The sequence below is a fragment of the Podarcis tiliguerta genome, assembly GCF_965153285.1.
Source record: "Podarcis tiliguerta genome assembly, chromosome: 7".
NCBI lineage: Eukaryota > Metazoa > Chordata > Lepidosauria > Squamata > Lacertidae > Podarcis > Podarcis tiliguerta.
Window position 1 is genome coordinate 27,486,151 of NC_139540.1, and position 24,832 is coordinate 27,510,982.

General features: G+C 41.7%; 1 protein-coding gene across 2 annotated transcripts in view; it reads right to left on the bottom strand.

The window, feature by feature from the left end:
* The window catches only part of CNBD1 (cyclic nucleotide binding domain containing 1), a 130,669-nt gene that overhangs the window by 49,558 nt on the left and 56,279 nt on the right, over window positions 1-24,832 (bottom strand). For both annotated transcript variants that reach the window (XR_014513893.1, XM_083451233.1), the window contains exons 5-6: window positions 10,646-10,791; window positions 3,061-3,212 (exon numbers count right to left, since the gene is read on the bottom strand). Coding sequence is in view for 1 of the 2 variants with exons in the window: in XM_083451233.1 (XP_083307359.1) it covers window positions 3,061-3,212; window positions 10,646-10,791 (298 nt within the window). In the remaining variant the exon portion in view is untranslated. The remainder of the gene's footprint in view (window positions 1-3,060; window positions 3,213-10,645; window positions 10,792-24,832) is intronic.

Consider the following 24,832-nt stretch of genomic DNA (forward strand, 5'->3'; position numbering starts at 1 on the left):
CTGAGAATATTTATATTGAAGCCTGACATAGACATTCATTCATTTATTAAATGTATTAAATATAAATTTAATTCATATATCCCACCCTTCTTCCCCCAAAGAGTGCCCAAGTGGCTAACAACCTAAAATCCGATAAGATCATATCCAAAAGCAATAATTAAAAATGACAGTTTAAAAATGTATCAAGCCTGAATGTTCCTATGCCCTTCCAAAGGTCAGGCCAAATGAAAGCACCTTTTCCATCTGAACTATGCTAGGGAAGGGAATTGCCTGATTTTCCCTGGGAGAGAATCCCATAGACACACTGCTTCTGTGGAGAAAGCTGTCACTGACATCTTGCCGCCCCCCCCCCCCTTGTCATCTGTGGCAGTGCTACTCAGCAATGGACAGTGCACCACTCACCTGAGTTATGTTCAAATAAGTTGCTGCAGTATACTGGGATAGAAATGAGAAGTGGCAAGGTTGGTATGGTGCAAATGGCCTAACAGAACCAATCTGGTGTTTCTGCTGCTGCATTTGCACCACACTGACACTGCCAACATTGAAACCAACACTTGCCAGAGGGCTTTTTAAAAAAGTCCTTTTGATTGGACTCTAGCACTGTATTGAATTGAAGGAATGATACTTGGGACACAAAAATCATTTGCAGAATCCCCACTTCCGGATCAGGTAGACAACAGAGAGGGAGTTACTATAGAATACCTAAAGCAGAAGTGGCCCTCTAGATTTTGTTAAGCCACAACTTCCATCACTCTCAACCAGCATGGCCAACAGCAAGGGATAGTGGAATATGTATTTCAACAACATCTGGATAGGCCACAGGTTAGCCACTCTCAACTTAAAAGATTAAATGATAGTTAAGAGTCTACTGAAAACAGTAAGGAAAGGAATTGGTTTGTTATCTAAAAAGGGCTCAGGTAAGTATCCTTCCATATCAAAGATGACCTTTATCAACCCACTATTAAGTACCTTTCAGCATTTCCATTACAGAAGTCTACATTCTGAAGGAATAGGTTGTTTGGAAGACTGCTGCAGGCTGAGACACAGTATACAAGCCATCTTGGCCTAAGCCCCTACCCTGCCTTTTTTTTAATCAAACAAAATCCACTCCTTTATGTGGTAGTGAACAGCATGACAAAGCAAAACTTGAGAGCATGAGAGTGCATTTTGGTCTTTTTCCTTAAACATTTCTAGGAAGTAGAAATTACTGAAACATTGCTAATTATGAAAAATCTGCTTATGCTCAGACAGGAAAGCCGAGGCAAATGCCAGGAAACTCATCTCTCTCTCTCTCTCTCTCTCTCTCTCTCTGTGTGTGTGTGTGTGTGTGTGTTGCTTCCTCTGCTTATCTAGGATAATTTTATCTCAACATGCTCTGTCAGTCTCATATGGCTGCATAAAATTGTTGCCCAGAAAAAGACTCATTTAGACAATTAAATGCAGTATACTTTGGAGGGATTGGATAACTAATATTATACTTTGCCTACAGTAACAAAAACTTCAGCAAAAGCTGTCACCGAGAAACACATTAAAAATGGGATTTTCTTTCTGTTCTTAGAAAACAGCTCTGGCGCACCTCTGGCAATCTGTAAGAAAGATCCAATTTAGACAGAAAGAATAAAAGGAGAATTAATCTTTTCTCCTTGTCATTCTTGCCCAAGGTCAGCTATCTTATTTTGGTGAGCTAGCTGGAAGAATTCTCAAAGACCCTCTTTTTGTGTGCCATTTGCTCCTGGATCCCTGAGGCATTTGAAATTTGTTCATTGTTTGTTTGGATGAGGCCCTGCATGAGACACAATAGCTTTAAATGCTTGAAAGGTAAGCCTGGTGGCATCTATTCCAGCTGGCTGATGTAAGCTTATTGTCTGTGATTGTAAGTGACAACACCAACCACACAAAAATCAAACAACTTCCTCTAACCTCTTCATGCCAATCAGAGCAATTCACCTCACAAAAGAAGAAAGGAGAGAGGCTCACAGCTTTCTACATTATACCAGTTTGACTAAAAAAAAAAAAGTCTTGTGCAAAAACAACAACAATAACAACCCTCAGTTTCCTGTATGGCTTTCATGCTCTCCTCAATTGTTTTTAAAGGGATTGATCAGGAACCTGCAGCCCTCCAGATATTGGTAGACTCTGACTTCCACCAGCCTCAGCCAATAACCAGGGATGATGGGAGATGCAATTCCACCAGGAATACTGCTAGGGCCAGAGCACTGCATGACCCCAAATGTAAGTACAGTACTACAGTGGCTGTCAGCTCCTTCAACTAATCTTCTTCTTTCTTTCTTTTACCCTGTTATGTACTGAGTTGAATAGGATCCAAACTGCAGCAGTCTGATTGGTCCTAGAACAATAGGATCCAAATTGCAGCAGTCTGATTGGTCCTAGAACAATAGGATCCAGAATGCAGCAGTCTGATTGGTCCTAGAACAATGCAGCAGTATGATTGGTTGGCAGGAACCACCCAATCATGCTCCAGATAGAAGTGAATCCACAACCTGATTGGCTTACAGGAGAATTCCAGAATTAGCCAATCATGTGCAGCCCATTGTGTAAATAATGCATATAAAGCAGATACTTTGAGGGGACATTCATTCATTCCTCCTCACCACTATGAGCTGAATAAAGAGCATGAAATCACTTTGCGACTCTGAGTATATTTCATACCCTTTAGAGAAAATCTGCTTCAGAGGGCTGGGGAGAAACTCAGAACAGGTTTGAGGAGTACACATGGGGAGGAGTGGGGAAAATTTTCCATTATGTAAGCATGAATCCTTGCATGGATAGAATATTACTTAATGCTACATTGGGTACAAACCCAAGACCGGCAGTTCTCATATTTTACCAGAGTCACACATGTGTACGAGCGCTAAAACATACATTTTAAAAGTTCACTCATAAACCACAAAGGCATTTTAGACTTTTTAACATGTTCTGCATTTATTTACCATTTCTGAACAATTGTGCACCATGAAGGAAAATTCTGAGTGTCAAACTGACTTTCTCAGTTGCCACTGCTTTCACTTGCTTACTGGCAATGCTGCTGTTATAACTCACCAACGTTTGGGATGTTGATTGAGGTTCTTTCGCTGAACCACCACTCTCAGCAGTAGCTGAAACAAAATCGCCTGCAATTGTTCTTTTGTAATACTTTGTCAGTGGTCGAAAGGAGCCTCTGAGTACTGTGTAGAACTCTTGGCTTGCATCCACTAGAATTGAATTTTTTAAAAATAATAATAATAATAATTTCTCAGGTTAGTATAGAAAAGCAAACAATCTGGCACACCCACAACATGATACAAACACAACTCATCACATTTGCAGTTTAGCAAACGTACTTGAACATTTTTGTACAACTCATCGTCCTGCTGTTGCTGCCAAAAGTAGAACATACATGTGCATCATTTGGGGACCCTGCCATCTAAATCAGTGGTGGGGAACCTTTTTCAACCCCAAGAGCTACGCTTCCCCATGGGCAACCTCTAGGAGGCTGCATGCCAGTGCTGGGTGTAGCCAGAGACAAAAGAGGGAGGAGCAATTGCCATTATGCTTATGTTTGTACAGTCAGAGATTTACACACAAACACACTCTCTCTCATCCATCCTCCATCCAGCTAAATATCAAGGATTCAGTCTTGCCAGGCAAAATCAGATGGGGGGGGGGGCATAGAGCAAAGTTGATAAGCAGTGTGGTTGGAGAGGATGGCACTGCTTGGAAAGAGCCCTGAGTGCTAGACAGACACCCTGAGGGCCACATTCAGCCCAGGGCCTGAGATTCCCAACTCCTGATCTAAATTATGGATATATATGACCCACAGTATAGAAAGGGTCTAGCCTAAACTGACACATCATGTGACCCAAGCTGACTGTAGTCTATTTGCCATATACTATGGCCTGCCAGATTCTCAGGGCTTCCTGTCTGGGTTGTTAGGCTACAATACATGGTTGGTGGGTTGTGTTGGGCCTGGAGGGCCACAAGTTAGTTGGGCTTGGGTGAATCCCTTGCTCATTCACGTGCAAATGTGAAGGTATATTGGCATCAATTCAACACCCAAGCACTGTGTGTCCTTTTCAACTTAACTTCTCCTCTTACTGAGCTTCAAGTTATATTTGAATCTTAAAATTATAGTCTGTCAGGTGTGAATGATTAAATGGAAAAGACATGAAGTCCTCAAGGCTGCATTGGGATGTCATGTATATGGGGCTCAGAATCTCCATCAACTTGCCTCGTGTCTTTTTTTTCAGGTTCACAGAGTCATATCTATGTTTGAACTCTCCCTGTTTACCACGGACAGCTCCTTTTGAAAAGAAATTACCTCTTTCAGCTGAATCTATGCCCCTCCCCCTTTCTGTCTTCTAAGGTAGCCCTGTTAAAATCCTGTTGCTGTGAGCCACTAGAGTTGTCATACTGGGTTCAGCTCTGCCTCCAGGGTTTCCTAGAAATTAGACTTTTCAGTGGCAGGTGAATCCATCTTGTCTCTAGTATAAAAAGGTAAAGGTAAAGGTGCCCCTGCCCGTACGGGCCAGTCTTGACGGACTCTAGGGTTGTGCGCCCATCTCACTCAAAGAGGCCGAGGGCCAGTGCTGTCCGCAGACACTTCCGGGTCACGTGGCCAGCATGACATCGCTGCTCTGGTGAGCCAGAGCCGCAAACGGAAACACCGTTTACCTTCCCGCTGGTAAGCGGTCCCTATTTATCTACTTGCACCCAAGAGTGCTTTCGAACTGCTAGGTTGGCAGGCGCTGGGACCGAACAGCGGGAGTGCACCCCGCCGCGGGGATTCGAACCGCCGACCTTTCGATCGGCAAGCCCTAGGTGCTGAGGCTTTAACCCACAGCGCCACTCGCGTCCCCCGTCTCTAGTATGCATACATATAAATGCATACATATGTATACTAAGCCATCACGCAGCACACAATCTGGTCTGTCATGCACCAGTGCGCTTCACTGTGAAGTATTAATAGCAGATCAGAGTACACTTGTGTTTTTCTAAGCTATCTTTAAACAAACATGTCCCTTGATTTAAAAAAGCAGTGCAGGATAGGCTATTGCAAAACAGATAAATGGTTTTTAGGATGGTGTGCATGTTTGCATGAAATTTTAAACTACTAATATTAATTATTGATTATATTAGACCCCATTTACACTAGACATGTAAACAGTATTGTACCACTTTAAATAGGTCATCGCTTACTTCAGAGAATCCTGGGAAGTGTAGCTTATTAATGAGGGAGGAATTCCTCTAAGGGAGGAATTCGGTGAATGCATTTCTGCTTGCCAGGCAAAACAATCGCCCCTCTTCCCCTCCCATAATGTTGTGGGGGTTCTCCTGACCCCCAGAGCTAATTTTGGGAGCCCCATTGAGACTTGCTGCACTGGCTCCCGCTAGCACAACTCTTCAACTGAATCAGGCCCTGGGAGTTGTTAGAAGACCTCTATTCCCATTACAAAGCTACAGTTCCCAGAATTCCTTAGGTAAAGGGATTCACTGTTAAGCCACTGTGAGAATTGCAGTAGTGGTGGGGAATCATGAGTCTCTGAGTAACTCTCAGCACCCAGGTTTCTCTGGGGAAATTTGTGACTGTTTAAAGTGTCATGGTACTGCTTCAATTGTATAGTAGATGGACTCTTAATTTCCTTAAAATTCTGCATAAAGTAAAAGCCAAACACATTATATATTTGTATTTTAGAGAGGTTTGGAGAAAATAAAACTGAGAGTCAGTGAAATACAAAAATAAAAATAAAAATGGTATTATGGTTTAGCATATAGTTTGACTATAGTTTCTTACAAGAAAAATGGAACATGTTTGAAGTAAATTACTCCCCATGCTTTCTCCCCTTTGAGGACACCCTGTTAAAATTGCATCAGTGCAAGTTGCAGGAGGTGTCCTTCTTCAGAGATCAACTTCCTTTCGTCCCAAAGTCAGTAAAAATGAAATCTTTTCAAGAAGGGGAGGCAAATATATCTTGACGCTAATGTTTGTGCATTTAAAAGCACACCTGTGAACACTGCTGTACCAAGTAGCCTGCCATTTCACATTTGTAAGGTTCATTTGAATGGCTGATAACAGACTGTATGACAATTCTGTTTTTTCTATAATGTCTTTAATATGAAGAATAAACCTCTCTTGAGCAATGGAGAACTGCAGAGTTAAGTGAATATACTGTAGCACAGCATCCATGGAGCAATGTGTAATAGGGGGAGAGGAAGGGTGTGAAAAGCATATTCCTGATTTCCATCTGTGAAATGAGGTCTGGTTTAGAGCCAGTTTTGAACTCCCTGTCATGACATTAAGGTGTCTTTGTTTTAATGTATGCAAGACCTTCTTTCTGCCAATTGCAAAACAAATCAGAAAACTATTGCTCTTGACATTTCAAAAAGATATCAAATTAGGGAGAAGACCCTTATTACACAACATTATTACAACAACACAGCCCCAATTTTTCATGCGTTTTGGCTTTCCTGAAGCTGTGCCTGTACAACGTACTTGGGAGATTAAAGACTTGTCTGGCATGTATTATTTTTATCAAGTCAGTTTTACTTAGTAAAAAATCAATTTTGTGTTTATTTTTAGCTTGCCGAATCAGATGAGATTGAAAATATTGCTTAACCAGGTTCAAAGAACTGGAAAAGATTGCACATTGATGCAAAGCAGCTTTTTCTTTAAAGGCACGATGTGACAGACTGAGTCATTAAGATTAGCTTTTATCTCATGCACACATTGGCGCTCAGCAATTTTAGACCTCTTTCTGCATTGCCATACTGTGTTTTTAACTGAAAGTATATTAAATCAACAGAGCACCTAATCCAACAGAACAGGACTGTCCCAGTGGCCAAGATACCAAAGGAGATTTGGATGGAGTCATTTTGTTTTCCCAAACTTACACCCGTGCAAGCAAGATGCCAGTATTCATCACTATCAAATCAGGCACAAGCTTTGACCTTAAAATTGTCCTTTTTATTATCTCAGTTTAATTTATGCTAATGTAGTCTTTGCCTGCTTAACTTACAATTCAGTCTATTAATAACATGTCCTTCAGTTGCTATATTCCCTTTAGGTGACCTGTTTCTGATAAAGGTAAAGGATCAGCACAATCTTAGCCATTACGAATCAACATTTTTTGGTGGATTCAAACTGAAATGATACTAGTGGAAGCATTGCTGTGAAATCCTTTCTGAATGATAAACACCTGAACTTAACAAGGATGGCGTACAAGACTCCAGTGACACTGTAGGAGACCACAGAGGACAGGTGAAAAATTCTGAATGACCTTGATAAGCTGGGGGAGGATTATAAATGAGCTGGGAGTACTGGCATTAAATTGAAGAAGCTGAATAGTTGCACAATGTGAATAAATTTAAGCACATAAATACAAAAGTGGACACAGTTGGCTGAATTTAAACCTGACTTTAAACTCCACCTACATAGTGCCTGTTTGGTGGGAAAGGGAAGGAACTTCTTGGTGCCTACTTGTCATGGTACTGCCAGAGAATGCCGGGGAAGAGCAGGAAGTGGCAATGGAGGAAAGAGAGGAAAGCCTGGAGGCGGGAAAGCCCTCAGATGCTGAAGCAGAGCCCCAGCACTGCACAGGAAGTTCTGGCACCAATAGTGGCACTGTCTGCCAAGGAGAGGAGAGAGTTAAAGAGGAGGGGGGAGAGGCATCACATGAAACTTCCCCGCTTTTTCTGTTGGAGAAGAAGCCGGCGTAGACCACTCCCAGAATCTGAACCGGAGGATTCAGATGCATGAGTGTAATGCGCTTCTTGTACATATGTAAAATAAAGAACTGTATATATCCCTGAGTGAGCAGAGGTACTTATTGTAAAGAGCGTTCACAAGCCATCACACTACGGAAGACTTAAAAAAATTCTAGCAGGCATTTTAATCAAAGTTTGATTTTATAGTTCTAACTGATTTTAACTTTTTAAAAAGTATTATAGCTTTGTACACGGCTTAGGGATAATTGCAGATAAGCAATATATAAATTGTTTAAATGAGTAAATTACAAAGTTGCTTTCATGGGTCTCCCTTCCCTCAGAGGGCCCACCTCCTCCTCCTGCCTCTGACCATTCATGTGCCTCCTCCTCTGGACCCAGTGAAACCACCTCCAAGAGAGAGTAAAAATGTATATGAGGTTCTTTTCCTTACTGACTTCGGTGCAGAGGGCAGATGAACAGGCAACAATATAAAGAGGAGGAGGAAGGCCACAAGGGGTGGGGGGGACAGCAGTGGGACAAGAAGGTGCCGAATGAATCCTGATGCAGCTATCCCTGCCCATATATTTCAGCTTCTAAAGTCAAGATTGTCCACTTGGTCATCCTTCAAATACAAATACAAATACAAATACTGCCTTGGTCGCACTGGTTGATGATCTCCGGCGGGCTAGGGACAAGGGTGAGAGCTGTTTCCTAGTTCTGCTGGATCTCTCAGCGGCGTTTGATACCATCGACCATAACATCCTTCTGGACCGTCTTGAGGGGCTGGGAGCTGGGGGTACTGTCATACAGTGGTTCCGCTCCTTCCTCCTGGGCCGTGTTCAGAAAGTTGTGGTGGGGGATGAGTGTTCAGACCCCTGGGCTCTCACTTGTGGGGTGCCTCAGGGTTCTGTCCTCTCCCCCATGCTTTTTAACATCTATATGCAGCCGCTGGGAGAGATCATCAGGAGGTTTGGGCTGGGTGTTCATCAGTATGCAGATGATACCCAGCTCTACCTCTCTTTCAAATCAGAACCAGTGAAGGCGGTGACGGTCCTGTGTGAGTGTCTGGAGGCGGTTGGAGGATGGATGGCGGCAAACAGATTGAGATTGAATCCTGACAAGACAGAAGTACTGTTTCTGGGGGACAGGAGGCGGGCAGGTGTGGAGGATTCCCTGGTCCTGAATGGGGTAACTGTGCCCCTGAAGGACCAGGTGCGCAGCCTGGGAGTCATTTTGGACTCACAGCTGTCCATGGAGGCACAGGTTAAATCCGTGTCCAGGGCAGCTGTGTACCAGCTCCATCTGGTACTTAGGCTGAGACCCTATCTGCCCGCGGACTGCCTTGCCAGAGTGGTGCATGCTCTGGTTATCTCCCGCTTGGACTACTGCAATGCGCTCTACGTGGGGCTACCTTTGAAGGTGACCCGGAAACTACAACTAATCCAGAATGCAGCGGCCAGACTGGTGACTGGGAGCAGCCGCTGAGACCATATAACACCGGTCTTGAAAGACCTACATTGGCTCCCAGTACGTTTCCGAGCACAATTCAAAGTGTTGGTGCTGACCTTTAAAGCCCTAAACGGCCTCGGTCCAGTATACCTGAAGGAGCGTCTCCACCCCCATCGCTCTACCCGGACACTGAGGTCCAACACCGAGAGCCTTCTGGTGGTTCCCTCACTGCGAGAAGCCAAGTTACAGGGAACCAGGCAGAGGGCCTTCTCGGTAGTGGCGCCCTCCCTGTGGAACGCCCTTCCACCAGATGTCAAAGAGAACAACAACTACCGGACTTTTAGAAGACATCTGAAGGCAGCCCTGTTTAGGGAAGCTTTTAATGTTTGATGTATCACAGTATTTTAATATTCTTTTGGAAGCCGCCCAGAGTGGCTGGGGAAACCCAGCCATATGGGCGGGGTATAAATAATAAATTATTATTATTATTACTTCACCATCTTGCTTTATCTACAGAAGCAAAATGTCATAGTTCTGATAATAACAAAGGGCCCCACTGGACTGCCGTGTGACTGCCCCAAATCTTTTGCAGGAGCAAACAGTATTGAAATTTGAATCATGTATGACTGCCCCAACAGCACAAATCGACATGAATGCACAATGAAAAGCATTTCTGGAGAGGGCCCAAAATCTGAAAGATGAGCTTTATAACAGGACTCAAAATCATCAGTGGCATATCACCTCAGTGAGGAGGAATGTTTTCGCCGTTGATCTTGCCATGTCATCAGTGTACACGGTTCCTTACAGAGTTCCATAAGAAACAGACCGGTCCCTGCCTCCCATGAGCTTACAAGATCAAAGATAGAAGAAAAGGGAGAAAGGGACAGACTATGGGAGGAAGAGAGGAATCAGGAGTGAATGCCTATACTCACATACAGTTGGGAATGAGGGTTAAGAGCATATATTAAAGGCCACATAGAAAAGGAAGGTTTTGGAGTGGAATCTGAAGGAAGGAAGAAAGGTGGTTAATTTATATGGGAAAAAAGGGTTTTAATAATGGGAGGGAGAGAGATTACCTCATAAGTAAAAGAAAATTGCAGAATCTAATCACAAAGGAATATATATGATATCTGAACTTTCCTTTAAGCTGTTTTTCACATGCGTAAGCAGTTTTTTACATGCATCCTTCTCATAGAATAATGACAATTCTCTTCAGATTTGGGGGAGGAAGGAGGACTTAAAGACTGCTGCAGACATTTAAGTCAATGTTACCAGAGAACATTAGACTAAAGGAACCTGGCATATCTAGAAGTCTGAAGTAAAAGTCAGGGGCTCTTCCTATAATTGCTCTTCACAGAAAAACAGCTCTGAAATCACAATGCTAAAAACTTACTGATATAAATAAAATGTACACCCAGCTCAACCTTCAAAGGAGCAAGCTGTTTCGATAGCAGACTTTTAAAAGATTTACAGTATGTGGCTGTGTTTATCCTACCTGTGCTTCCTTTCAACCAGTATTCCCTTGTGACAGTTTTACTAAGCTGCTTCAGCTCTGCATCAGAAAGTTGATCACTAATGCCAGTAATTATTTTCATTGTCTTATGTACAATCTCATGTTCTTCTGAAGACCTTCGAATAGGGCTGCAAAAACAGAGTTACATGGAAGAGAGAATATCACCAGTTTTGCATATGTTGCCATCCATCAGTTGCCTAGAAGGGAGAATTTCATCAGGTACAGATGTCTGAACTTGTGGACTTTTAAAAAGGCTGTGAGAAGCCCAAGGTGGTGTGCTGGGGGGTAGGGTATAGGTGCTGTGGTTCACAAATTCATTTGGATTAACCTATTCAGGTATGCTGTGAGGTAGGGATGGGGTGGGTGGGGATATAAATAATAATAATAATAATAATAATAATAATAATAATAATAATAATAATAATTTAGTTCACATTTAAAGGTGAACCTACAAAATTCATACTAGTTGAAGCAACATACAAACTGAAATGCAGCCATCTTTTGAAATTCACACTTCTCTGAATTTCACACTGCGTTGTCCAGCCAAGCAATGTGTAAAAATTAGCATCTACTAGGGTAACTTGTGCATGAAAATGCATATATTAGTGAAAACAGCACAAAAACATTGCTTTGCAAAAATGTTACATTGTGCAAAACTGCATTCAAAAATGTGCATATTGAGAGAAATTTGCACTTAAATCTGATTAATTTCATAAAATCTATATGCTGCTTTATTGTGAAAATAAATTAATCTCAAAGCAGTTTACAAAAAGAATAAAACAATAGCATTATCAATAAAAACAGTTAAAGTATCTTTTAAAATCGCAATATATAAATTAAAAACCAGATTAAAATACATGTCAACTTTCTACGTGTTCTAGGCTTCTAGTATTGTCACAGGAACTTAGAAATAAATCATAAACCAATGTGGAACTTAAGATAAGAAAAATTAGAAATGGAGAGAACCCAAAATGGACAGATTTTTCCATTCCTAGTAGAATGGGAATTGAGGCACATCCTGGGCTGAGGCAGAAAGTAAGTAGGACAAGAGGTTTCACTCCACCCCTGCTATGCTCTGCAGTGCTGTTACTGCTTTCTGAAAAGCACAGCTGCTGCCATGGTCAAAACAGCCTTATACATCATCTTCCCTGCCCCTTCTTAGCGTTATAGCACACACAGAGGCTGCCACAGTGGCCCAGTGATTTATTCCATTAAGCAGACCAGCCAATCTATTAATGAACTGGTTTTAACTGTAATGATATACTGTCATAATGATGGGGGGCGGGCGGTCTAACCACATGGATTAAGCCTGGAAGATAACAAAGAAACTGTGGCTGCAAGAAGAAAAAAATTAAAGCATGGAAGCAGGGGGTTGGGGCAGTTAGGTGCCTTGAAAGCTGCTACTGGAAGGCAGGAGAGGGCAAAATAGGAATGGGGCAGAGGCAGTGGAAGCAAATGGTGCACTGCCCCGCCAATTTCAGTCTGTCCGCAGCCTGCCCCCACCTGGCTCCACCCACGACTGGGACCTACCAGTCCCATCAGCCACCACCACTGAATATGGATAAATAACCAAGTCACTGATGGCAAACTGCTCCATCCAAACTGCTTCCTGATCACAGACCCTACAGAGGGGCTATTTGGTGGCTGGAAGAGTGTGAAGCACCACTCACTCCCTTTCCAGCCCCAGCCCTTGCTTTAAAAGGACTCTCCCCAAAGTTGCTGTTAGAGAGATGGAGAGAGAGAGCGCTCACTGCCAAGGCTTGTTTTGTCTGACAAAACGTCACACAAATTACAAATCGCAAATTGTTCCAAAGAGACAGTGTGTTTTACAATTTCAATATGTGTACTGGAGGCAACTTACTACAGAGGCAGTATTCCTCTAAATAAGGTAAAAGGCAAATGGAAGAAAGTAAAGGACTCCTGGACAGTTAAGTCCAGTCCAAGGCGACTATGGGGTTGCGGCACTCATTTCACTATCAGGTCAAGGGTTTGTCCACTGACAGCTTTCCGGGCCATGTGGTCAGCATGACTAAACCGCTTCTGGTGTAATGGAACACCGTGACGGAAGCCAGAGCACACGGAAACACCATTTACCTTCCTGCCGCAGTGGTACCTATTTATCTACTTCTACCAGTGTGCTTTCGAACTGCTACATTGGCAGGAGCTGGGACAGAGCAATGGGAAGTCACCCCATCACTGGGATTCGAACTGCTGACTTTCTGAGTGGCAAGTCCAAGAGGCTCAGAGGTTTAGATGTCTACATGCTAGTTGCTGGGAGACAAAATGGGGAGAGCTGTTGCCCTGGGGTCCTGCTTACGGGATTTCCATTGGCAGCTAGTGGGATTCTGTGAAAGCAAGATTAGTAGACCATAGCCCTGATCCAGCAAGAGTCTTCTGGTGTTCACAGACACGGTGAGACTGTTTGGAAGCAACACCACACCATTCAGAATTCACTGTTTGCCACCACACCATTCAGAATTTAATTTATTTAGTCCATTTTTATCCCTCTTGCAATGCTTTCTTGGCACATTTATTGCCAATGCCCACCTACTGCCTCACCCCTGTCAAGGTTTCCATGGTTGTCCTGGCTGAAGAGTTTTCAGAGGGTAGAACCAACTTTTCAGCAGAATTCTGCCAGCTCAGCTAACAGAGGCAGCTCGAAGCAGAATAACTGCAGTAATACCAAAATGAGCAAGAGGTAAGATGTAGCAATTTAATGCTCCAAATTATAGTATTTAGTGCTCTACACTGGACATTTCCCAAGGAATTCGGAGGAACAGCTTGTACTGTTCCCAGCTGCCAATAAGGCAACTTTTGCCGTCCTTAATGATAAGCCCTTGAAACACCGCAGTGCTTTTCAATTATAGGATGTGTACCCTGAGTGTGTGTTGTCCATCCCTGGAGTCTCTGAAGGCCATAGGCTAAACTGCTGCTCACTGACTATAGACTGAAAGGCTGTGAAATGGCAAGAAATGGAATTGCTTATAGGGAAGTTCAACTATGCAGCACTTCAAAGACCAGGCAGCAGCCTTAGAGGATCTAGCTTGAGACAAACCAACACCAGAATCAAGTGAGCTATAATAATATGCTTCCCTTATGCTCTTGGAACAGACCATCTGCAATACATATTTCTGGAAGGAGTATATCAGTAAATACTGGAGGATGAAATACGGAATCTATGCCCTGTGCCCTCTGCTCAGCATAGTGAAAACGTCCCCCACCCGATGGCAAGACATCGCAACAAATTACAAGAGACAGCTGGCTACTTCATTGCTGTTGTTTTTAATATTTTTTGAGGGAGAGGGGGACATGATTCTTTGTGTTGTTTTAAAATTGATGGATGCAAGACTTTGGAGCTGAAAGGTGGGGGCATAAAAATGTTGCAATAAATAAAGCTCTGCATCTGGCTGCAACCTGCTTGAGACACAAGTCAGACCTAGATAGCTTTTTGGTTAATCCAGTGTGGCATTTCTACTGTTTCTGTATGCATACGATTTCCTTGTTGACTGCATATACACCATGCATTTAAAGAACATCTGAAGCACCCCCCCCCCAAAAAAAAAGAATCCCGAGAACTATTAAGAGTGCTGGGAATTGTAGCTCTGTGAAGGGTTAACTACAGTTCCCAGGAATCTTTGGGGAATGATGCACTTCAAATGCATGATGTGTATACAGTGAAATTTTGGAAGTGTGACCCACCACTACTGTACTGATACAAGGATGTATTTTTTTCCCCTTGACCAATGGGGGTTGCCATCTTCTTTCCAACAATTGACACTACAGCACATGTCATCCTCACTGGGCTATTCTCTTCAGCTTTAAGAAGGAGCACAGGTGGTCTGTTTCACAGCTGCTTGAAGTGGCAGGAAATCAATTTTTTTATTATTGTAAAAGGGTGTAACTTCAACAAGGACCCCTCCAGAGGTCCTAAAAATCCACCATACTTTTGCAGTAGATGAACAGTTCCACAAAAACAGGAATATTCAGCCCTGCTCTGCAACTCCCAAAGTCTCAATTTGGTGATGTTTATCAGTACCAGCACTTTGGGTTTTCTGAGAAGTCCTCCCACAAGATATTTTCAATAGGACCACTTCTGGAGTGCGCTCTTGCAACTATTACCTGTGAAGGTAGCTCCACCTGTTTGTTACTTGACCCAGAGAGCTGGTAGATGAGCAACCAAGCAAAACAATGGTAGTGATCAGGAGCACCAGTCAATGGCTCAGCTTTCGGAGGAAAGGGCAGGTGAGCAAGCAGTGAATGCTGACCCTTGCTGTTGCCACTGCCTCCCCATCTAGCAGATCATGTCACCAGTGAAGAAGAGTAGCAGGGAGCTCTGATCTCTTCTGGGTGCTTCTGGGTCATGGGGCCTTTGACAGATGTTTGAGGATGCTGGTCTTTAAACTGAACCTCTTGTGTGTCCTGTCTAAGGTAGACCCACTAAAACTATTGTACAGTACCTAAGCTAGTCATGCCCATTGATTTCAACAGGTTTGCTCTGAATATGACTAACTTTGGATAACAGACACACTTTCCTCTTTGACAGACAACTGGACGAAGGCAAAAATTGGCCTGGCCAAAGGAGATTTCGAACTAGTTCAGTGAAATTTCTCCAGGCTTTGGGAACCAGGTTTCAAACACAGGAACACTTCCAAAAGTTGTCTCTTGTGAAATAAAGGGAGGCTGGTATGTGCTATAAATGGAAAAGTGTGCAAATACATGTAATACCCTCTGACACATAGAATCACCTAGTCAACAGCACTAGTCAGCATGAAAGTTCATAGTTGAAAACACAAGCATGGCTTGCGCATCCTAAACAATTTCTTAATCCCTTGTGGTCATTTCTACCCTGTGAGTCCAGACAAGTCCATTTTTCACCTGCTAGCTTTTAAAAGATTATGTGGGTTAAGCAGAGAAGACAAATGCTTGGCAAAAAAATGCCCATTGTGTTGTTTCATTTGACACCGTGTCATCAGATTGCAAATTTTGCAGGAAAAGCACTTAGTAATGCCTTCCTAACCTGCTATTTTTTAAAAAACCAAGCAACAATTACAGGTAAGTAATTTTCTCTTCCCTGAAATATAGCAATGCATTTTGCCATCATAACCTTTTGGCATTTTATCTTTTGACTAGGAACTACACTTAGTAGGGCTGTCAACAAAGGAGTGGAACAGCTAACCAGCCATATATAAAATAAGATATGAATAAATGAAGGCACAATTCCACACCATGGTAACGGTAGAGAAAATTGCAGGTCCTAGCATAGTCACACATCACTGTTGAGACAAAGCTTGCGTATATCAAGTTCTTGAAATTCTCTTGCCTCTGTCCAATATTTTATTTATTGGAAATGGTTTAGCCTGGACTATTGCTTTCATGAAGAATTGTGTTAGGGTGAAACCCCCAAAGGAGACTATAATGCTGAAACATTAACACAATATCCTGTAACTAAAAAGGCCTACACTGTAAGGTAGTGGGGAAACACTATAGACAAAGGAATGAGATAAGTTTGTCACCTCTTTTTCAGCACTATTTGCAATATGCAAAACACCCTTTCCCAATCAATGTTAGGGATGACACAGAAGGGATAAGAGCAGAGCTCAAGGACACTAAATGATGAGGAGTGCAGATAGTATAAAATGGGGAACAGATAGTAATATAACATTAACAAGGCAAGGTTGGTTTTCCTAAATATGACCTTGAATTTTATGCACATAAGTTGAATGCACAGCAACATTTTCATGGTTTGATTTGATTTGGTATTTGTTTTCTGCTTTTCCAACAATGATGTTGAACTCAAACTGTCTCACAATAAAAACAACATTATTATTAACAAACATTACAATCACTATAATACAAACTCAGAGGGATTGTAACATATCTCTCATGATACAAGTTACATGAACCCAAATCAGGCATTTTCATGGCTAAACAAAATACTTTTGATAAATAAAATTGTATTTGCCTTCCGTTTCAGTATGGGATGTAGGAAATCATTCATACACATATTAAAGAAATATTGAAAGCTGTTATACAATAAGGACTTAAAGCTTATTGAATGACTTTGGCCCAGTCACTCATTCAGGGCAAATCTGCCAATTTTATTTTCCCAAACTTGGGTTGTATCCAATGCTAATCCTAATTTCAATAGATCCACTGAATTTAATAAAAATACTAATTTAGCTCCATTCATTTCAATGCATTTACCCTCTGAGTAAAACCTAGTTTAATTTTTTTAAGCCCATCTGGAAATTTGCCAGCATTTTAGTTTGCATTTATTCTAACAGACATATTTTATAAGCATTTTTGCCACTATAACTTACACGTGTTGAAAATATATATTAATAGTTACTAAACTTTTTTATTGTAACAAATGTAATGTATTCAAATAGCTTTGAACAAGGTTTACAAAGCCCAACATGCATTATCAGGGCAATATTATGTAACTGCATTTGACTCAAAGTGTTACGACAGGTACTGCTGAAATAGTTGGAGATCTAGTAAAAATCTCACTGCCTAATTTTGCAGTGATAGAATATGAGGTGAGCCATAAAACCATGTTAAACATCTGATCTAAATTGTGTTTGACTAGTATACTTTGGAAACTGTCAACCATTATTCACACATTAGTGGCAGTTCTAACAGTATTAGGCCTGACTCATAAATATGCAGTAATGACATTTTAAGCTTTTCCCCTGGCTGTGGAAAGAGACTCAGGCAGCCCAATCCTATAAATGCTTGCCTGCAAGGGTGCTCCAAGGAAAATTAAACCCAAATAAGCATTCATAGGATTGCATGTATAGGATGGCATGTTACCCAATAATATAGACAAGTGGGAGGACCTGCAACAAAATATTACAGTGTAGACAGCTCCTGCTCCTGCCCGCTTTGTATTCATTCAGAGTGCTCCATTCCATTCCATTCCACCTCATCTTGGTTTTCTCTCCCTTAGATACAGAACATGCTGAGACCACTAAGCAGGCTCAGTCCTGATGGTGGAATTTCGGAATTTCCCCCAAATATTTTTCTACTTCTGCAAACCCTCAGAGCATGCCTATACCTCCTCCTTGTTTCTCAATAACATGCATAGCCATCATAATTCAGCACCTGACTTTCCTATTGGTCAGTGCCAGTTCTGGGAGTGTGTATGAGGTGGGGGCCATCATTCGGTCCAGGCCTCACACTCAAAGGGGGCTTCAAATGTAGACATGTCTGAATTTTTCGGTGTTTGATATATTTTGCCAGTTATTTTTATGAACATCAGACCAAAATGTGGCACACGCACTATCAGCTAGAAAAGTCTTTGTTAAATTAAAAAACAAAAACAAATTAACATTTATTTGAAATGGGTACCTTTTTCTGTTTTCCTCTGTTGTCATTTGTGATTTTTATTATAGCTAGGGATCTCAAAGGTTGGACATGGTCAAGTCCTCTCTGAACTTCTGAGAGGGCCTGCTATTAGTAAGTATGATTTGCACCTCAGTTTAGGTTCCTCTGAAATGGGGAACTGGTGGGAGCTGATCTCTGCAATCTCTCTACAATCATTTTCTCTCTCTCTACTAAATAAATACACCTACATATTTGATCAGCTTGGTTTTATATTCAAGGAAGCAAACTATAAAGATATGGCTGAATGAATTATGTTACTAATTCAAAATGGGTGGCAGGGCCAATGTAACTAATATTAAGCACAATGCATTTCAGGAGGTTTGGTGGTCCATTGGAAGTTGCTTGGTGCAGATCTGATTCTGAGACCAGGAAAACAAAATATACTGCCATTTTACTGTACTGTCTTCATTCTTCATCAACCTGGTGCCTTCCAGATGCTTTGGATTACAACTCTCTTCCAGGTTGGTGAAGCCTGTCTTAATTCAAAGAACAGTCTGCATTGCTACGCAGACATAAGCTTCCACTATATATGGGATTCCTCATTCACTTCAGTGGCAGTAATAGCAGCTTGGTACCTGTACCTGAGACCCAGTGAGCTCAAATAGCCATTGTACTGGGGCTCAGTTTATGTACCAATTTCTGGTGCATATATCAAATATGTACCTCTTGCTAAAGAAACAGTTCACAACCAAGAAGCTAAGCAAATCATTTCCCACTAGCTGACATTTAAATGTTTAGTATGTTTTTAAGCGAGGGTAACGAGAGATTTCTAATCAGGGGGAAAAACTTGCTCTATTAATCTGCAGTTTTATGAGCTAAATTATTACCGCTGCATGCTATTATAATGATTTGGAAATGCCTCGCTGCTGCTGTAAACTGCCTACCAAGGCTTCATGTCAGTGAGAAGTTGCAAAGGTACAATTATGATAAGTGTAAATGGAGGCACTAGGACTAATTTACAAAGGTACTCTAGTCATGCTTGTAGCGCCCTGTCACAATCGTGACTAGATTTCCATCTGACCTTATGCACAGTAGATTCTAGGTTAACTTTAATGTATTTGGCATATAAGAAATATTCCTCTTTAAAGTTTTATAACCCTCAGAGCTCGAAATTCTCTCCTCATATGTTTTTAACATCAGTCTTGTGTATAATTTGGAGAATGGTTTCATAAAACCTGGGAAACCCATCTGGCTGTAAACTTTCCCCTGCTGGCTCACCTCTGCTCCTTTTGCTGGCAGAATTTAAATATGAAAAGATGGCTCCAGCTCCAATGTCATTTCAGAACTCCTTCTACCAACTTAGGTTTCCTGTTTTCTCCCCCCCCCCCCAACACAACAAACTTTTCATTGTTTGCTTTGCAAGGCAGCATTAGATAACTAACATCCCAAAGGCAAAAGTCTATATATTTTGTGCATCTGTTGGCTGGACTGCTGGGCTCCAGGATTTTCTGAGCTCTTGGTCTCCCCACCCCCAATGGGGTCTCCTAACCTGTAAGGGGCAGGATGTACGAACTGAGAATGCTCTTAGTCTGCATCTAATCTCCTTGAATAGACTGTGCTAAAGGGAAATAGCAGCACTGTTAGGGCAGTGGGCCCACTACATCTCATTTGGCACTCTGGCAAATGCTCAACCTTACTCCATCCTCTGGAGCATCCTCTGGCTTACCCATTGGAATGGAGCCACAACACTAGCTTCTTGGCAGTGGGGTCACTGCCACTTACCAATCCCTCTCCTGTCCAGTAAATGGCAGTGAACCCTCTGCTGAGAAGCTAGCATTGTGGTTCTACCCTACCAGGAAAGCTTCTTTTGCTCTGGAGTCAGCCTCTGTGGCACATTTTCTAGCACTGCATTGGGACAAAAATTCGCACACCATTCTAGAAATCTTAGAATGCCCTGAAAGAACTTCCTTGATGTTTTTTTCTTTGCTTCAGATGACAAATAAATAGCCAATCCAATTCTCCCTGTTGTTTTCTATTTTACATCTGAAGCTAGTGTTTGCTTTGTTTGAGCAGATGAACAGAAGTTTCAATATCTTATTGTTTTAGGATATAAGATCATGAAAGCTAAGATTCTCATGAACAAATGTATCATTGATCAGAGCTGGTGCAGAGAGCACTGAACGAGTAGGGAAGTCTCTGGTTAAAAATTTTTTGAAGGCTTCAAATGAGCTATAAGGAATTCTATGTTTAATTTATTACATATACCTTTCCATGAAGGGACTGGGAGTAGCATGGTAGCCTCTCACAAATCATATGAAGCAGGTTGGGCAGGAAGGATAATATAGAGCCAAATAAATTATCCACAGGCACTTTGGGAGAGTCTGACAACAAGGCAAAGGTTCTGAAGAACTGAAGTCCCATTCTCCAGTAGGATAAGCCTAAAAAAAATGAACTAAGCATAAAAAAGCCTTTAAAAGCCCCATTCCCCTGTAGGGTAAGCCTAAAAGCCAGCCTAACAAGCCCATATTTTAGAGATCTTTAAAGACCATCATAATTATGAAGCTAGATTGTTAGGGCCTTGGGGGCTATCCAGCATTTTGCACTCACATGGTGGCTGTCTGCCTACTAGGCAGAAGTTGTGGCTGGGTGCTCTGTGAAATGAGTTTCTATTTTAGGGATCAAACTCATTCACATAAGGTGGCTTGCCCAAAGAGAATGAGAGTTGAAGAGAGGTGTGTAGAGAAGCCATTTGAAGCCCTATGATTGTTGCTCCTTTGTTGTTATGTAGAATGAAGGTTTTGAGGCAGGAGGGTTTCATACTGAAACAGCTTCCTTGAGGGGAACTTGTGGCTCTCCAGATGGTGTTGTCCTCCAGCATAGCCAATGGGGATTCTGGTAAGAGAGATGCAATCATAAGGAACATAGAGAGATGGATGTGTTATGAGTGAACTGATGGTATGGTGACTTGCCTGACTAGTGTTCAATGAATATGGACATAATGTGCTGTGGGAACAGCCTGATAAGAAAAGTAGGGTAGGAGTCAGTGACTGTGGTATATGTTGACACCCACAACACCACAACAGACATTATTGAGGTCCTGAAAGAAAAAATGGAGTTGCTTGATAAGGCAAAGTTCAGAACCTCCAAGGTAGTATTTACAGAAATGCTACCGGTTGGACCCTGTTCTGTACATGCACAGGGTCACTCCGAAATGCAGAGGTGTAGGGTCTCAACGTGTAGAGGAGATGGTGGTATTGGCAGGGAGGATTAGATAAATAAGACAATGGGCAAGAAAAGCCTATACAAAATCATATATACTTCCATACACATTTCCGTTATTTGCAGTGAGCCCTCTGCTTATGTCTAGTGACTAAGGCTGCAGTCTTATATCCATTTACCTGACTAAGTCCTACTGCACTCAAAATAGCTTACTTCTGAGTATAGGGTTGTGCTGTAAGCATACAGGAAGTTTGCATAGAGAAGCATTTTGGAAATGAATGCAGAAGCCTCTATTCATGTCTGTGGAACCTGCACAGGAGGACTTCAGGGTGAATTGTGCCCTCTAAATTTATGCACAACTAAATTAATAGTTCTCTTCCCATAGCAGAGAAGTAGCTTCTTTTCCCTGATGTGGGCTGCAAGACCTACTGAACTCAAAATGAGTAGACATGAGTTGGATTGCACTGTAAGTATTCCACGGGAATCAAAGCTTTCAAATTCTTACATAATCATACTTTGGCCCAGTAAAATATATTACCACCATATATGTTTTCATCTCTTTTCTTTTTCCAGAGCAAACATAAGCTGTGCTTGTTAGCCAATCTAGTAAGTATCATTTGTACAGAACATTTCAGTGTATGTGTATTAAACACTTAATTCATACATGATTCCAGCATTTCAATTTCCTATGCACTATCTTCCATCAAAGCCAGCTTAAATATCACACTTTTCCCCCAGGATCTTTTCAGGTAATTGACTGGCTAGTTACACCAACTTATATTCTCTGCATTATGCCTCCTACCCTGCATTCTGATCTAAAGTTTAGGCAATGGATTCCCAGAGGTTCTACCTTCCAACAGGTCTGCTATTCTCTTTAGTATTGCAGTTCCCAAACTATGTTCCAGGGACCAGCAGTGGTCCATGAGTTTCATTCAGGTGGTCCTTGGCATGTCTGCGAAGAACACTTAGGAACAGAATTCTATGGAATTCAAATTCTAATACAATAAAATAAAATATAAGATATAAAAGAAGCAAATCAAACACTGGCACATTTTCAAGCTTTCCCTTTCTGTTCACACCATACTTTTCAACGCACCACACTCCTAATTCATATAGAAATTGTCTGTATGGACACTTCCACACACTTCCACACACTGTCTCCCTAAGGCCTATGAGGAACATCACTGTTACCTTCCAAAATGAAGAAAGTTAAAATGTTAGAGTTAAAAGCAAACCCACGAAAGATGCCACTTAAACTGAGGAGGGTGTAGATTCTACAGTCTGGCTAGATACCAACAAAAAGGTGGGGGGCAGAAGAACTTGCTAGCAGCAAAACCTGACTAAGTAATGTATTATTGATTTGGATAATGGCTTAGATCTAAAACATAATCCAAGTTTACAACAGAGGCCCAAATGCTACAAGAAAAAGGTTCCAACAGGGAGTCTTTTATTTATTATCTAAATGTGCAGCGATACTTTCCCCAGCTTAAGGGAACGCTCATAATGACCATATCTGGGCTCTTTAACCCTAAAAAGATTAAATATGTACAATGATAATAATTTTATTATTTATACCCCACCCATCTGGCTGCATGTAGTTCCCATGTGTACTTATTAAACAAGAAGTAATTAAGAGGGCAACCCTCTACATGGCTAAGTCCTTTGAATTCAATGGAACTTTTTTATTATTATTTATTGAATTTATATTCCACCCTTTCTCCCAAATGAGTCCAGGTTAGCAAACATATCTACATTTCCCAAGCATTCTAAAAGCCACAACACACACATCCTTCAAAACCCTCACATCTCTGAATGTTGCAATTCAGTTCTCCAGCCAACAATGCAAACACTAAGGTAAAGTGTGCATAAAGAGTGCGTGTACTAGTGAAAATTACATACAAAAATGCATTATATTGCAAGATAATGCTTTATATAAATGTGTATATTAGGCAAAGCACACAACAATGCTTTTAGTAGGGGGAAATTGCAGAAAAATCCTGATGAATTTTCATCAGGATTTTTTAAGGGGGCTCATAAATTGCTGCAGAATTTTGGGAGAACTACATTTTTAGACTGGAAAAATGAGAGAGAGGCTCAAAATCAATCTACCCACAGTCTCAAAACCCATCAGCAACCTCAAAAGTAAAATAAAAAACAAAAACTCACCCTTATTAATGCAACTTCTTTTCTCATTAATTGACAAAGAATGGCTTTTAAAAGTGGAATCATTTTTTTCACAGAGCAGTAGCATTCTTATCACAACACCCACACAATGGAGTGGAAAGGGATACGGTACATATGTCTGTTAATGTTTTAACGGAATATCTATTCTGTGACCTCTGTGACTGCCATGAGGCCTTATATCCTTGGTGGTTACAAGCTTGTTAGCAGTGGTTGCTAGGTGACAGGTTCTTGCAAAGGAGAGTGACTGCTTCGAGACTTAGTAGGTGGGGCTCAGGCAGATTTCATTCACAATGACTGCAGGCTCTAGTTAGCTGGACAGTTAACAGTCAGTTGCAGGGGATCAATAGTGAGTGAAAGAGGAGATGTGAAGGAAATTGGCTGGGGTGGGGGAAGAATATTAGGAAAAATGGCTTGAGGGAAAAGGCATTTGGTGGCTAGAGTCAGTACCAATGGCTCTTGGGTCTGTGGAAACTGCCATATAACACCTTAAATCTCCAATATGTGTATCTGTTCGCCCCATGTGTATAAAATCATCGCAATAAATCGCTTTAAATTTATCTTGTCTCTGGTGAGGGAGCCCATCTCACATCCAAGTTTCACCATGTTACTAGCAGGTTGTAAAGTCTTCTGAGGGAATTGGTGGGAGTGAAGGAATTAAAGATAGATACTTATGGGTGTAAACAAGTGAGGATGAGGACAGGGATTCCAGATGGGGATGAGTAAATTATGTCTGCACAAGCCTGAAAGCTCTTCCTCTTCTCATTCTTTCTCGGGAGTTCTCATTATAGCCTTCCATTCTCACAGCATCCACCCATTTGCCTCCACTTCTACTTCTCTCCAGCAACAGCTCAAAGCAGGACTGTACGTGGCTCCTTCTTCTTCTTCCCAACTAACTCACTGGTTCTCCTCCTCCTAGCTTAAGCCTTCTGGTAAAGCAGCAAGCCAATTCAAAAGCAAATTGGTAGGGAAACGAGGCCAATCTGTTCTGAAAACCTCAATTGAGGCCACACGAAAGCTCAAGAATGAAATACTTGCTGTGTACTATAAACTTCAGCATAGTCGTGTCCTGAAGGCATTCTTCGTTTCCAAGCCACGGTTCCAAAAATACATAGACAAATGAGAGAATTTGGAGGGAAAGGGGCACAGAGGGTGAGCTGTGGCCTGTAATGACTGGCTTAGGAAGAGGGAACTGTAGCAGAACACATATAATTTGATTGACACTGGGGAAACGTTTGCTAAATAAATGCCTATATATTCCCACTACTGTAGTTTCCTTCCAGGAAACTATTTCGTGTGACCCTTCCGTGACACTGTGTCTGATTTAAAAGGACATGCTGTCCCACGGCTATTACTACCCACACGTGCAGTGATTGTGAAGGATGCAGACACTTCCAGGAAGTAAGCAAAAATTAACTTTATTATAAAAAGGAACTTAATCAT